The sequence below is a fragment of the Colletotrichum costaricense genome (genome assembly GCF_030867565.1).
Source record: "Colletotrichum costaricense strain IMI 309622 chromosome Unknown Scaffold_4.1, whole genome shotgun sequence".
Taxonomy (NCBI): Eukaryota; Fungi; Ascomycota; class Sordariomycetes; order Glomerellales; family Glomerellaceae; genus Colletotrichum; species Colletotrichum costaricense.
Genome location: NW_026848233.1, coordinates 1597855 through 1613097, shown reverse-complemented (window position 1 = coordinate 1613097; position 15243 = coordinate 1597855). Strand labels below are relative to the sequence as shown.

General features: G+C 55.6%; 5 protein-coding genes across 5 annotated transcripts; 2 read left to right on the top strand and 3 right to left on the bottom strand.

Annotated features, from left to right (window-relative positions):
• Positions 1-207: 207 nt before the first annotated feature.
• On the bottom strand, positions 208-1452 carry CCOS01_04579 (ATP synthase F1; the record flags this gene model as incomplete). Its single annotated transcript, XM_060452760.1, has 4 exons — positions 208-336; positions 406-539; positions 604-1196; positions 1397-1452. The coding sequence occupies 4 exons, from the start codon at positions 1450-1452 to the stop codon at positions 208-210; spliced, it is 912 nt and encodes a 303-aa protein (XP_060316718.1).
• A 688-nt stretch (positions 1453-2140) lies between these two features.
• On the top strand, positions 2141-5193 carry CCOS01_04578 (eukaryotic DNA topoisomerase I; the record flags this gene model as incomplete). Its single annotated transcript, XM_060452759.1, has 4 exons — positions 2141-2189; positions 2389-2615; positions 2677-5007; positions 5056-5193. The coding sequence occupies 4 exons, from the start codon at positions 2141-2143 to the stop codon at positions 5191-5193; spliced, it is 2745 nt and encodes a 914-aa protein (XP_060316717.1).
• Positions 5194-6546: 1353 nt separating this feature from the next.
• On the bottom strand, positions 6547-7728 carry CCOS01_04577 (glycosyl hydrolase family 16; the record flags this gene model as incomplete). Its single annotated transcript, XM_060452758.1, has 2 exons — positions 6547-7562; positions 7635-7728. 2 exons carry the CDS (start codon positions 7726-7728, stop codon positions 6547-6549), a joined length of 1110 nt encoding a protein of 369 aa, XP_060316716.1.
• Positions 7729-9490: 1762 nt separating this feature from the next.
• CCOS01_04576 (aromatic amino acid aminotransferase) lies at positions 9491-11770 on the top strand (the record flags this gene model as incomplete). Its single annotated transcript, XM_060452757.1, has 4 exons — positions 9491-10084; positions 10147-10180; positions 10238-11409; positions 11510-11770. Coding segments are annotated over 4 exons (2061 nt in total), but the record flags the coding sequence as incomplete, so codon positions are not given.
• A 1048-nt stretch (positions 11771-12818) lies between these two features.
• On the bottom strand, positions 12819-14595 carry CCOS01_04575 (cytochrome P450; the record flags this gene model as incomplete). Its single annotated transcript, XM_060452756.1, has 3 exons — positions 12819-13743; positions 13804-14314; positions 14424-14595. The coding sequence occupies 3 exons, from the start codon at positions 14593-14595 to the stop codon at positions 12819-12821; spliced, it is 1608 nt and encodes a 535-aa protein (XP_060316714.1).
• Positions 14596-15243: the final 648 nt, after the last annotated feature.

Below are 15243 nucleotides of genomic sequence, written 5' to 3'. Positions count from 1 at the left end.
AACGCGCTTATCAAACGGCACAGATTTCTCAGACTCGGGTTTAAGATAGATGAAAATAACCGATCCATATTCTAGATCAGGATGTATTCGCGAGGATTTGGTACACTGAGGGCTAAACTAGCCGCCCTTGGTAGCTTGATACAAAGGGAAGAGAGGCAATAATCATCTCTATCTGATGCGCGCGCTTTTTTGGCCAAAAAACCCGCTTTACATGTCCTCGGAGGCAGTGGCACCAGTGATAATCTCAACCAACTCTCCGGTAATGACGGCTTGACGGGTACGGTTGAAGAGAATCTGGTACTTCTGGATCATCTCACCAGCGTTCTTGGAGGCGTTCTGTCATGGCATGTCAGTTCAAAGTACTATCTTGGACAAGAGTTTATGTCAAGGAGGGTGGTAACGTACGTCCATGGCGTTTCTACGGGCAGAGATCTCGCAGGCGTGACCCTCAGCCAGAGCCCAGTAGATGGAGTTGGCAAGAGCGTACTCGCGGAGGTTGGGGATGAGCTCCTCATCGACCTCGAAGGCGGAGAAGTTGGCTTTGAATGCAATGTCAGTTCAATTCGTCCAGTATATATCTGATTCATGTCGGGGCAAGCTTACGAGACTGGGTGATGGCCTCCTCGGAAAATGCCTCAATAGTGACAGGCTCGTAGCTGGTGGCGTTGATGAACTTGTTGTGGAGGATCTTGATGGAGGAGTAGTCGCCAGCGAGCTGAACGATCTGGTCGGCGATGGCAGAGGCATCAGCAAAGGTGGGGACGTCCTTGCCGACGCCGGCGAAGGAGAGACGGATGTCCTTGGCGTTGGTGCGCTGAAGCTGGGCCTTGCACTTCTCGCCAAGGATGACGAGGTCGGCGGTGGCGTTCTTCTCGGCGAACTCGCGACGAATGGTACGGGAGAGACCAGAGTGAATACCACCGCAGAGACCCTTGTCGGAGGAGCAGATGATGATGAGCTCTCTCTTGCCCTCGCCCTCGAGGGGCTTGGTCTCGGCGGAGTCGAAGACCTCGTTGGAGGTGGCGCCGTAGACGCGAGAGTCGGACATGGCCTTCTGGGCGCGGTTGAGCTTGGTCGAGGCGACAATCTTCATCGTCTTGGTGATCTTCTCGATGTTGCGAATGGACTTGAGGCGGCCTTCGATTTCACGGAGGGTCGCGAAGTTGGCAGCGTTGGTGGGCGCGCTGGCCGTAACTCTGGAAACGCCGCACAATCAGCATGACAGCTCTCTTATCTCATTTCTCCTCTCGCTCGTGTGTTCAATTGGTATCGTTCCCAGCATGTCCCTCGATTCCCGTCCTTTTTCATCGTTGATGGCCGACCGTCGGCACTGGTCTGACGTGTTGTCCCTTTCCTCCGATTTTCCGAGCTCAGGAAGGTGTGGATTCCGACTTACCGCGAGGGAGCCGCAGCCGCAGCTCGCAGAGCTGGTCTCGCCGCCCGGGAAAGCATTGTGAAGTTTGAGATATTAGGGAGATCGAGCCTCTGCCGTTTGTGGGGAGCAATTGACCACGACCGCTTTCGAGATCAATTGAGGCTGTCGGACGGTGCTTCGGGATAGCGAGATTGGTAGGTTCGAGGTTATTTTCCTCCCCGGCTAGCAGTCTTCGCACCCGACTCCATCCACCTCGTTTTCCCGGCTAACTGAGTTTGACCGGCAGCCGGGTGGCTCAGGAAGGTCACGTGTGCTGTGAAGCTGTGGCGCAGGCTTTGGATTGGTTCGGGCCTTCCTGTGTCCTGGCAGCACCTGCCACCCGCTTACCTGTGCCTACCTACCCGGGCTTACCTAGACAGTTAGACTCCTAGGGGCAGCCCCATTAAGTTTCGCTCGTAGCTAGAAGGTCTTCGACGCCTTTCCCACCCCCGGCCTTCTTTTTTCGTTCCCTCGATCCCTCGAAAAAAAATCCTCGTCTTCCCTTTCGATTCGAAGAGACGTGGGTGCCATTCCCTACGTCTTTCAACTCACCAAGTGGCGGCCTTTCCAACCATCCGGCTTTTGCCTCTATATCTACGCGATTCTTCCGCGCGGATCGGCTTCTACAACAACTTTTTCTGCTCCACCAAGCCCCGGTTTTGGACTTTGCGATTCAGTTCTTACTTAACCGTCCGTAAACGTCGCGAACCGAGACCTTTTCCCACCATGAGTTCCTCAGACGACGACGCACCTCTTGCGAGGTCGAACGGACATAGTAAGTACGCTAAGAAACATAAACTTTTGCGCTTTCGGACGCTTTACCCTTCGCGCCTGCCACTTTACGCCGGACGTGTCACTTTTTCCCTCCTCTCGCCCCAGCGAACCCACCTGACTCGTCGCGTACTTCCTGCATCCCGGCTTTGCCTACGAAACCAAATGAAAACTTAACAGCTTTCTAACCTGATCACCGACAGTTTCTGCATCGAGGATATCGAAAGCCGACGACATCGCCATGGACAGAACCGCCTCCAAGGCACGAGCGGCCCCGCCCGGTCTCTCTATCCGCAATGGACCCGTAGAGGATGACGATGCGATGGACGTCGATGGCCCATCGACGAACGGCAAGCGCAAGTCTCGTTCATCATTGCCCAAGGTCAATTACAAGGACGAAACCGAAGATAGCGACGACGATGCTCCTTTGGTAGGTTACACATGGCAGGCAGACAGACGGTGGCGGAGTCCGAGGCTGACAGCGACTCTAGGCCAAGCGACAAAAGACCAAGGTCAAGGCACCAGAAACGGATTCGGACGACGAACCTCTCACTTCGAAGAGGGGCAAGAACCTGCCTCCTTCCTACCGGGAGACAGCTTTGCCCGACGAATCCTCCGATGATGATCAGCCATTGGGCGCCAGGCTCGCGCAAAAGAAGGCGGACATTGAGAAGGCAGCCGCCAAGGAGGCTCGCAACATTCGTGCCAGCGAGGCCAAGGCAAAGAAGGCAACCCCGAAGAAGGCGAAAAAGGAAGAGTCCTCCGACGACGATGTGCCTTTGGCCAGGTCAGGAGCAAAGAAGCGCCAATCGAACGGCGCCAGAAAGTCAAATGGGGTTAAATCCGAATCCGACTCCGATATGCCTATCGCAAGAAAGGCTGCAGCGAAGAAGGCCACCCCGGCCAAGGCCACGGCAGCAAAGGGCAAGGCTGCCGCAGCACCAGCCAAGAAGGGAGCAAAGGCCAAGGCGGAAAGCGAGGCTCCTGAAGACGAGGAGGAGGAAGAGTACGAATGGTGGAACGCCCCTAAGAAGGAGGATGACAGCGTCAAGTGGAAGACCTTGGAGCACAACGGCGTCATGTTCCCACCCGAATACCAGCCCCTCCCCAAGAACGTCAGACTGCTCTACGATGGCAAGCCGGTCAACCTCCCCGTCGAGGCCGAAGAAGTTGCCGGTTTCTTCGGAGCGATGCTTAACTCTAAGCACAATGTCGACAATCCCGTCTTCCAGAAGAACTTCTTCGACGATTTCAAGGCCGTTCTCAAGGAGTCAGGCCAAGCAACCGACAAGCAAGGCAACAAGGTCGACATCAAGGACTTCATGAAGATGGACTTCGAGCCCATCTTCAATTACTACGAGCAACAGAGCGCCATCAGAAAGAATCGGACAGCTGCAGAGAAGAAGGCAATCAAGGCTGAGAAGGATGAGACGGAAGCTCCCTTCATGTACTGCAAGTGGGATGGCCGCAAGGAAAAGGTTGGCAACTTCCGTGTTGAACCTCCAAGTCTATTCCGCGGCCGTGGCGAGCACCCAAAGACTGGAAAGCTCAAGAAGCGAGTGTATCCTGAGCAAATCACCATCAACATTGGCAAGGACGCCAAGGTTCCGACACCGCCCAAGGGTCACAAGTGGAAGGCGGTTGTTCACGACAACAAGGCTACTTGGCTGGCTATGTGGCAGGAGAACATCAACGGTGCATACAAGTACGTGATGCTTGGCGCTGCCAGTGCAATCAAGGGTCAGAGCGACATGAAGAAGTTTGAAAAGGCAAGAGAACTCAAGAAGCACATCGACAAGATTCGAAGGGATTACACGAAGGATCTCAAGAGCGAGGTCATGGCGGACCGACAAAGAGCCACGGCCGTCTACCTGATTGACAAGTTTGCTCTCAGAGCTGGCAACGAGAAGGACTCTGAGAACGAAGCGGAGACCGTCGGCTGCTGCTCCCTCAAGTATGAGCATATCACCCTGCGCGAGCCCAATACCGTCATCTTCGACTTCCTCGGAAAGGACAGTATTCGATTCTACGATGAGGTCACTGTTGAGAAGCAGGTCTTCAAGAACTTGAAGCTCTTCAAGAAGTCGCCCAAGACTGACGGTGACGACATTTTCGACCGCCTGACCACTACGCAGCTGAACAACCATCTCAAGAACTACATGCCGGGCCTGACAGCAAAGGTGTTCCGTACCTACAACGCGTCCTTCACCATGTCCACTCTCCTTCAGAAGCTTGTCGATCACAAGAACCTGACGATTGCGGAGAAGGTGAAGCTGTACAACGACTGCAACCGTGAGGTAGCCATTCTTTGCAACCACAAGCGCACTGTCGGTGCTGCCCACGAGGCACAAATGGAGAAACTCGGCGACCGCATCAAGGGCCTCCGGTATCAGCAATGGCGCCTGAAGCAAATGATGCTTCAGATCGACAACAAGGTGAAGAAGAAGAAGGGTGCCGAATACTTTGCTCGCCCCGAAGAGTTGACTGATGAGTGGATCCTCGAGCACCAAAAGTTCTTGGTGGAAGAGCAGCGCACCAAGATTGAGAAGAAATTCCAAAAGGATAACGAGAAACGCCTGGCCGATGGCGAGAAGCCGTTCCCCGATAAGGAGCGTAAGGAGCGCCTTAAGGCTGCGGACGAGCTCGCCGCCAAGTTCAAGAAAGAGAACAAGTCCAAGAAGGTCGAGCCGGAAGGCCGAGGCCCTACGGTTGAGAAGCTTGTTGAGCAGGCCAAGAAGATTGATGACAGAGTCAAGACTTTGGAGCTTCAGGCTGCTGATCGTGATGGCAACAAGGAGGTTGCCTTGAGCACCTCCAAGATCGTAAGTTATTCGCTTGGCTGAAATGATTTCAAAGCTAACATATTTCAGAACTACATTGATCCGCGCCTTACGGTTGTCTTTGCCAAGAAGTTTGACGTTCCTATTGAGAAGTTCTTCTCCAAGACGCTGCGCGAAAAGTTCAGCTGGGCCATCAAGTCTGTTGAGGATGATGACTGGGAGTTCTGATCGCGTTCTTTCCAGAACTTCAGTTGCTTTGCTGAACCAACCCCATCGTATCTCGTCACTTTTACTGTATTTGTTTGTTTGTACCAAAAGCATTTCTATTTCAGCATTTTACCCCGGGCCTGGGACGTCCTGCCAGTTAGGGACCACTCTACGCGATGGCCCAACTCGGTATCTGGAGAAAGTCACTCAGGACGGCAAGGAGAAAAAGGTATATATCAGCTGCGGTTGAGGGCGCGAGGAAGTGCCAATGCATACAGCGAAGAGAGGGGGTGTTGCTTAAAGAGATAAAACGGGGCTTTTGTAGAGAACGGTGACCTGGGGGCCACCGTCCGCCGGTTACGCCTTTTTGCTATAGAGCCACAAACAGGCCACAGCAGACTAGACTAGCTTAGTTAATCAAAACAACAGCGAATTCAGCAACTCAGAGTGTCGCATAGATGTGATGTCAGGCTTCAACAAGTCGTTCCCCAAAGGTTCGACAATACGTAGCATGTCTTCATTGCTTACGGGGACATGGCACGACTTTTTTGCTATGCCAAACCCAACCAAAGGCCGAGAACACGAAGCGGAGTAGATTTTCGAGGTGGCTGCAGAATGTTGATGGTGTGGCGGGCTGGTGGTTCAATGTCTGAGGGAACTGAGGCTTGTAAACCTGTACCTCCATGTCACTCAGTTGAACGGCATTTACAGAACAAGAACGGCTTCTACGCCACACCAAATCTAAATGAGTCAATGAAATAAAGTGCAAAATGAACAATGAGTGCCATCGATTGAGATTTGTAGAAGGCTATGGGAAAATAGCCCAAAAAGCAAAAGACATCGACGTTGGCCTGATTCGAACAGACGCTCCCGAAGGAACAAGATTTCTAGTCTTGCGCATTAGACCACTCTGCCACAACGCCTCATATCTTGATTGGACTGTAAAGTCATCCTAGTTGCCTAGCCGTCTCAGACCCACTCTGGTTCCTCCGTCCGGGCTGCCCGCTCCTCGAAGCGACGACGAGAAATCACAATCCAAAGGGATCAACTCGGTTGGATAAACTGCTTTCCGATCCATTCGTTTCGGGTGATTCTTCACGCAGGACATTGCTGCGTCTATTCTATTTACAAAAGTAATGCGTCTTATACGTTTCAAATCCAATTCGCATGGTTTCCCGTCCCTTGATGCTCCCCAAACGCCGTCCAATGCATAGGCTTCTTTTCAATGTGAGCCGTCCGTTTTTCTGATATCGTGCCTCCAGAAACCAGCAAATGTTCTTCCACCACATATATCCATTACATCATGTTAAAAAATTCCGGAAAAAAAAAACACCTCTCCAGGCGGAGGGGGAGAGCGTATCATGACATCTTCTTCTACCGCCCCATCAAAGCGAAAATACCGACAGCAAACGACACCACCAAGACCAGACACGAAGGACGCACCGAGCTGCCCGCGCCGTCGGGAATAATCTTGCCCTCGGACGTCATGCGCCATCCGTCCGGCACAGAACCGCCCGTAGGTCTCGCGCTCGCGACCCAAGGCCAACCCGTCTGCGTAGCGGAGGCCGACTCGTCGGCGCCGATACCGCCGCGGGGCACCGTGGGCGCGGGAGAACCCGTCTCGGCGGCCGCGCTGGCCGTGTAGGTGACCTGGCTCGCCTTCCCCAGGTTCCCATTGACCTGGCCGTCGACGGCCTGGATAGAGCCCCAGTTGCCCGTGGTGTCGGTGTACTTGTACTCTTTACCCGTCGAGTAGTCCGTAATCGAAACGTCCTTGACGACCATGTGGAAGGGCCCCTTGGAGAAGTCCGTCGGTCCGCGGGCCCAGTCGATCGTGCCGGCGGCGTTGGCCGGGTCGCCGCCGGACCAGGAGCCGAATTTGACCTGCATGGGCGACTGCGGGTACTGGTTTGTATCGGCCTCGGATTCCTTCAAGGTGCGGACGACGGTGCCGTCGACGGAGAAGACGATGCGCTCCGAGGTCCAGTCGATGGTGTACTTCATGAAATTCTCCTGATTGTTCTTGCTGGTCTGGTGGAACTGGCCGCGGTTGTAGGTCGTCACGTCGCCTTTACCAAAGTAGTTTGACTGCACCTCTGTCGGGTCGGCGCCGAGCCACTCCATGTCGATCTCGTCGAGGGTGTCGGACTGCAGGACGAGGGAGCTGACGATGCCGGCGCCGGTGGCGGCTTTCAGGGTGATTTCGACGCGGCCGAACATGATGTAGAAGAGGGACATGAGTTGCGGCGCCTGGCCCGAGGCGGCGACGCTGAAGGTCACGCCGTCGGAGCCGTAGGATGGGTTACCTGATGCGGCGAAGGAGTTGACGGCGCCCTGGGTGAAGTCGACGTGGATGGCCATGCCGAGAGCTGTGTCGGCGGGACATGTTGCTAGAGAGCGGGGATAGGTTAGTACCTGATGTTGCTTGTTGGTGGCATCGTGTGACGGTAACTAAGACTTACTTTGTTGGAGGGGGTTACACGATGAATACGTCTGAGCTGAAGCTGTTGTTGCCAACGCCGTCAGGCCGGCGAATAGTCTCCTTGAGAAGAGCATTGCGTGATTTGGATGTGTGAGGGTTCCACCGCAGAGAACCAGTGGAGGGTAAGGGTGTTACAGACTCGGGAGGTCGAGGGTGAAGTCGTCGGTGAAAGAGAGGAAGAGAGGTTTAACTCAAGTCTCCTCCCACTTGAAGAGAATCTCCAAGTCGAACCGCCGTGGAAAAAGAAAAAAAGCCCGCTGCGACCTAAAGCCAAGGCCGGTTGGGAGCTGGCGACGTCACAGGGAAAGAAGATGCAGACAAGGATCCGTGTAAGTCCGTGGCACGTCGCACTTGGGCAACACGAGGGGGTGGGTGGACAGGAGTAAGCGTGAGGTACTGTAGGTAGGGAGAACTGACAGCAGCAAGAACAAGGAAGATTGTACATCACACGGGCGGGCCGTGATAGAATGGCAGCGGCAGATTGGTGTTATATGATCTGAGCTGTCTGCATGTTCCCAATCATTTTCCATGTGCCCAGCCACTGGCAGCTGCAGTAGCGTCATCGGGCCGCGCAGGGCCCTTTTTCCCTCTTGTCCTCTGGGGTTCCAAGCAGTTTTTTCGGGCCTTGGGCCTTGGAAAATAGTCCAAGAGAATTCATCACCCCATGCGCCGCCTACGGTCTACCTTGCCTAGTACCTTACTACCTACCAAGAGGGTGTGGGGGGATGGTTGATGGGTGGAAATGAAGGGACATCAACATCGAGATGTTTTCCATGTTTTTCTTGCACTGGACGAAAGGCAATCAGTGGCCGTTGTTCCGCGGTGCCGCTACGTGGTGTTCCCTGTTCGTTGTCCGTCCAACTCGGATTGGCTGTCCTGGAAAGAAAGTTGAGACGAGGGGAGGTTGGGATGAATTCAAAGGTTCTGATTGGTTGGTGGATAGCGTCGAAAATGGCGTGGCTGGTGAACGACGGATGGCTGGGGCTCCGCCAGACCCTTGGCGTCAGGACTCAGGACCCGTTGACTCGGTGCCAGAATCTCGTGAGACCCCTCTTCCGCAGCAACCTCCAAGGATTAGTAGAAGTCAAGGTAGCTGAATGAGGAGTAAGTCTCTGACGATGATATTCAGGTACAAAGTACGCAAGACGGGGGCTCGGGATGCGGGACGCGAGGCCTCGCATGAGTGTGGGATACCTACGAGTCGGTAGGGGGCCTTCTTCGGGCTTCGATGTCCACGGGCGCCGGCTCTCACATCCGGGTTCGTGACGATTGCGCATCCGAACGTCTGGCAGACAGGTGTCTCGGACGGGGGGCGCAGGCAGCTAACGGTGACTGACACTTACAGCGACATGCCCGTGACGCATGGAAGCCGTTGCGCTATCTGGGATTTCCGTGCGCTGGCGTGTTGGACTCGTTGAAAGGCCAGGCATCTGTGCTCTTGGTAAAGAAGCACATGGATCAGTCTCGAATGCCGTTCATCCCGGACAGATACTGTGTCCATTATGATTCTTATCTCGTTTGACCCACTGCTATGTGTGAACTGACACCCGGTTCTCGATGGCCCCGCCAACCGGCCGACGGCCAAGTACCCCCGGACAGGCTCCAGTCTCGGGTATCCACCCGGAGCCGGACTGGATCCGCCATCTCTCTCCGCAACCGGCGTCACGCGATCCATCCTCAACAGGCCGGTGATTCCCCCCTTCCCTCCCCGCAATCTAGCACATTTGCAACTAGAGTCCCAAACTGGTCTTCTACCAGCACTAAGAAGGAAACGCTCACAGCGCCCGCAGCGGTCAGAGAACCCCTAATTACCTAAAAATTACGGGCAAACAGTAGCACAATGCGGGGGAGTCATGGGTAGCTGCGGGTAGCTGCGGGCTGCCCCACCACCTGGTGCACCCGCGCCCGCGTGTAGAGTGTCAGATACGCCTTACGCCCTTTGTTATCTCGAAAGCTCCCTGGACTCGGGCTGAGATAACCGACAACTTTCAACATTATTCACAACACCTCTCGAAATCTCACAGTAAACACATCTCTTCTTCAAACATCTTGCAACTCAACTCGTTCCCCGCAAGCATGTACTCGAGAGCCGCTCGCCGTGGCCTCAATGGCTCCGTCTGCCGGGCCTCCTCTGAGCCCTTATCAGCAGCTGCTGCCCCTCCACGCACCCCATCTCGACTTACAGATCTCCGGCGCCGGAGCCGGGAACGCGCCCCAGCGACATGGGAGCCCGTCGCCTCTCAGCGCCCGTTTCACTCAAAGTCGAGTGACAGGTCCGTGGCAGACGCCGTCCCCGTGGAGAGGAAAGCAACCTTTGAGAAGAGACAGCAGCCGTCGCCGTTCGATGGCGTCCGGGAACGCAGGGCCAAGGCCGGCAAGCTGATTGCGGGTGTGGCCGCCGCCTCAGACAGCGATATGTTCAAGGCTCCCGTATGCTTCCTCTTTTACGGCATTCAGATCCCAAGTGACGTTATACTGACCTCTCATCACAGGCCATTGGGAAACCCAAATCAAGGCGATGGGACCGTAAGCTTCATTCACATATCCTCTCACTCCTGAACATCTCACTGACACACCTTCAAGATCACCTTTCCAAAGAGTCCCTCTCCCGCCACCCCTGCTCCCTCAAACAAGCCGCCCGCCACCTCAAGAAACCGGGCCTCATCTCCCTCGGCGGCGGCCTCCCCTCGAGCGCCTACTTCCCCTTCGCCTCCCTCTCCGTCCGCGTCCCCACGGCCCCGCACTTCTCCGAAGCCGACACCATCGGCACCCACGGCCAAGACATCACCGTGGGCAAATACGACGTCCGTGACGACCCCGAAGGCCGCGCGGAATACGACCTCTCCATCGCCCTAAACTACACCCAGTCCACCGGCTCCGCCCAAATGATGCGCTTCGTCACAGAACACACCGAGCTCGTCTACAACCCTCCCTACGCCGACTGGCAATGCTGCCAGACCGTCGGCAGCACCGCCGCCCTCGAGCAGACGCTGCGCATGTTCTGCGATAAAGACCGCAAAGACGCCGTCCTGACGGAGGAGTACAGCTTCTCCACCGCGCTCGAGACCATTGCCCCGCTCGGCGTAAAGGCCGTCGGCGTCCCCGTCGACGCCGAGGGCCTGTTGCCGGACGCCATGGACGAGATGCTCTCTGCCTGGGACCCGGCGGCGCGGGGCGGGCACAGGAAGCCGCATCTGCTGTATACCGTCCCCTCGGGCCAGAATCCCACGGGCGCGACGCAGTCTGCGGCCCGGCGGCGCGCCATCTACGCCGTGGCGCAGAAGCACGACCTCTACATCATCGAAGATGAGCCGTACTATTTCCTGCAGATGCAGCCCTACGCCGGATCCGACGCCTCTGCGCCGGCAGCCCCGCCCCCGTCCTCCGTCGACGAGTTCCTCGGCACGCTGATCCCCTCCCTGCTAAGCATGGACACGGACGGCCGCGTGCTCCGGATGGACTCCTTCTCCAAGGTCCTCGTGCCCGGTTCCCGCCTGGGCTGGGTGACGGCCTCGGCGCAGGTGATTGAGCGCTTCATCCGCCACGCCGAGGTCGCGAACCAGGGGCCCTCGGGGTTCTCGCAGATCGCCGTGTGGAAGCTGCTCGACGAGACCTGGGGCCACGAGGGATACCTCCAGTGGCTGATGAATCTGCGCATGGAGTACACGCAGCGCCGCGACTGGCTGCTCGCCGCGTGCGAGAGGCATCTTCCCCGTGATATCGTGAGCTGGACGCCCCCTGCGGCTGGCATGTTTGTGAGTTTCTTTACGTCGTCCTCCTTTCTCCCAGACACATACACCTCCCCCATGTGACGATACTCGCTCCGAGACTAATCAACTTCCTCCTCGTATCCAGCTATGGCTCAAAATAGACCACACCGCCCACCCGGACAGCGACGCCAGCCGCCCCCTCCTCGAGATCGAGGAGGAAATCTTCAACTCGTGCATCGAAAAGGGCGTCCTCTGCGCCCGCGGCTCGTGGTTCCGCACCGAGCAGGACACCCCGCTCAAGGATCTCTTCTTCCGCGCCACGTTCGCCTCGGCCAGCGAGCAGGATATGGATAAGGCGATTCAGAGGCTGGGAGCTGCCATCAAAGAGAGTTTCCGCGTTGCGTGAAGAACGAAACTGTTTGCAGGCCTTTGGCTTCCACGTTTCCCGTGGTATTGCTTTGTTTCTTGTTTTTTTCCACGCTTCTGAATCTTCACATCATCTTCTGCATCATTTTGGCTATGCTTTCAACATGAGTTTGTCTGGGGGGTTACAGGTTGGTTAGCATTATCATCATCATCATCACATTGGAGCGTGGGCTCAGGGGCTACGAGTCATCTGTTTCCTATCACACTAGGGGGCTTAGAACAAGAGGTAGTTATGCTCTCTTATGAGAGATGACAGGGCTCAGACTCATGATTGGGTATTTTTTTTATCTTTCTTTTCAAATAACGAACATCACAACGGAGTAGTATTCATCTTTCGCAATGTGCACACAACGTGACGGTCCAGTTGCAAGGAATGTCCCCATGCAGAGCACACGGTTCCTTAGATATATATTAAAGTACGGATCCAAATCGTAAGAGATCTTCGGCGCTATCGGATTCCAAACCCGTCTCGCAAGCCTCTTCAATCACTAGATAGCCTCTGACACGACTCCCGTCAGGCTAGCTTCCAAGAAACACTGCAACCCAAAGTTGCCAAACCAAGACAATGGTCGCCCATGCAAATCAGCAGCCACAATCCGCTCTCAACTTGGCCGCCTCTCACTTCGGACCTATCAAATAGCCCTGCTTGCCAACGCGAGTACCCGCTCTTGCTTACTCCGTACTCTACTCCTAATTTGAAGTAGGCACCTACTTTAGCAGCGTAGCCTCAGTCTCTGGGGGAGACAAAGGTCGGGTTGTGGCTTGTCGTTGTGTATGGGGCTTGTCCGTTACACAAAAGAGGTTTGCTTATCCTAACCTCCCACACCAGTTGGTCTACAGTGCGCTGCGAAGACGTCTGGCGCTGTCTTAATAAATACCCCGTACAGAGGAAGAGTATTGTGTTGAGATTGTTCGTCGTAATCATCAGTCATCCACCTAATCTCAAATATCTTTCCAATATCCGTCGCAAAACGAGCTGTATCTCCCTCCCTCTCTCCCTCTCTCAGCAGCGTCAAAATCCTTCACATTCACCCCTGCTTCGCCCTCCAAAAAGCAACCTTTACGCCATCCCCAGGTTGCAGCACAATCTCCGCCTTGAGCGTCGGCTTCCCGCCGTCAACGGCATCCATATAACTCTCCACCCTCTCAAACCTCTGAAACAGCCGGCACAGCGTATAACTCATCTCCGTCAGCGCAAACTGCTGCCCGATGCAAATCCGGGGACCGCCGTTGAAGGGGATATACGTCCACGGCTTGGGCTGCCAGTGGTACCACCGCTCGGGCGAGAAGGTCTCCGGGTGCGCAAACGTCTCGGACACGGGCGGGTACAGGTCCTCACGGCGCTGCATCAGGAGCGTGGAGTACCCGATCGGCGTGTCCTTGCACACGGCGAGCGGTAAGGTGCCGTCGGGCCCGCCGCCGACGGGGAGGGTCGTGTCCTTGAGGGCGAGGCGGACGTTGAAGGGGACGACGGGGTAGAGGCGGAGAACCTCGTTCATGACGTTTTGGAGGTACTTCATGTTCTTGAGGTCGGCGTACGTGGGTTCACGGTCGAGGCCGACCTGCTCGATGATCTCGGCGCGGAGCTTGCGGACGACTTCCGGGTGGCGGCCCAGCTCGTATAGGGTCCAGGAGAGGGAGGCGGCGGTGGTGTCGCGGCCGGCGAGGAGGACGGCGACGAGCTGGTCGCGGAGGACTTTGCGATCTCGGGTGAAGCTGGCGAGCTCATGGAGGAAGGTGTACCCTTGGTCAGATTTCGTCTTGGAGGCGAGTTCCTCGGGGCTCAGGCGGAGGGCGCGCTCGATGAACTTGTTGACAAAGTCGTTCATTACGTTGAGGCCGGCGCGGAAGGAGAAGAGGGGGATGAAGGGTTTCAGTTTGGCGGCGCGGGCGAGGATGTTTTGGACGCGCTGGACTTCGTTGAAGGCTTCGGCAAACTCTTGCTTGACGGTCCTGTTGGAGGGTCCCGTATTAGTCTGTGGTGCTGTATAGGTTTGGTGGTGTGGAACTCACGAGAGAGACTTTACATCCTGGCCCAGGAGAAAGTCGGTGGCCACGTCCAAGGTGTATCGGAAGAAGAGGTCCGAGACGTCCATGACCTTGCCGTCAACGGCATCCATATTGACGACCTGATCCTCTCCATCCAAGGCACCGCCATTGGCAATAGCCTTGAACAAGGTCTGGATATGCGACTCAAAGCAGTGCAAGTCACTGACGCGGTCCTTGATGAATTGAGGTCGGATGAGCTGCCGGCTGGCGTGCCATTGGTCACCGTCGGTGGTGAAGATGCTGTCGCCGAGGAACTCCTTCCATTCCTGATGGAAGGGCTCGCCCTTGCCGTAGTCGGAGAACTGGGTGGCGAGGATGGCTTTGATGTTCTCCGGGTCGGCGGTGAAGACGATGCGCAGGCCGAGAATCCTCTTCTCGCCGGTCCAGCCCTTGACTTTGGAGAGCATGTCCTTCCAGAACTCGACGTTCTTGTGTGTCATTGTCCCGCGGACGGCCTTGAAGATGAAGTCGATGCCTAATGGGGAAGGGGAATGTGAGTTCCCAGAACCATTGATGAAAGGGTTTTTCAAGAAAATTGACCACAGGATGTGTAAGTCACATCGCGGACAGCATGAAAAACTCACCACCGGGGAAACGGGCATTGAGGGACTGGCCACGAGTGCCGGGTGCCAGACGGCGCAGCCGTATGGTCTCATCGAAGCGCTTGACGGCTACCCATAAACCCCAAGCTATTGCGCCAAAGACCAAGATGACTTTGAGGGTAAGGTACTCGAGGGCATGGTCTACTAGACCCATGGTGAGTGGATTCCTGTGGACGTGTCGTCTAGCGAGATTCGGTGGTAAGGAGGGTGGAAGTCCGAGTCTGGAATCTGAGATGCAGGATCGCCTACGGGCGATCGAGTAACGTCTCTTTAAATTGGCGAAGATGGGTTGATTTTCCGGTACTGCTCGAGTGGGAGTTGACGTGCAGTCGTCAAATGTCGTAACGCAGGAAAAAGGTGGAGAGAGAGAGTCGACAGAGGACGGCGCAGTGACTATATTCCAGGAGCTCGTCGAGACCGGTGACGCAAAACCCGATAGCTTATGTACGGAGGAACGGGATGAATCGAAAACCCGCTCCAGTTGTAGACAAAAAGAAGACCAAGTCTGGGCAACGAAGGCATAACCATCTGATGTGGGTAGGTCTGATGTTGGAGGGTGGAAAGCTGAGACTACAAGTATTAAGTATGTATCGAATTAGCTGAAAAGGATGTATGAAAGCAGTGACATAGTACGAAGTGAAAGTACACCTCATTGACCCTTAGCTACTACGATGGGCTCATCCCCACTTGGTCTACCGTTCCTAGCTTGTTTCCCCCCCAAATCCGTCTATCCGTACCATCTCTCTCTCTCTCTCGAGCTTCGGTACGGGGTCCTCGGAGTGCAGTGCTAGGGGTCTGCTTG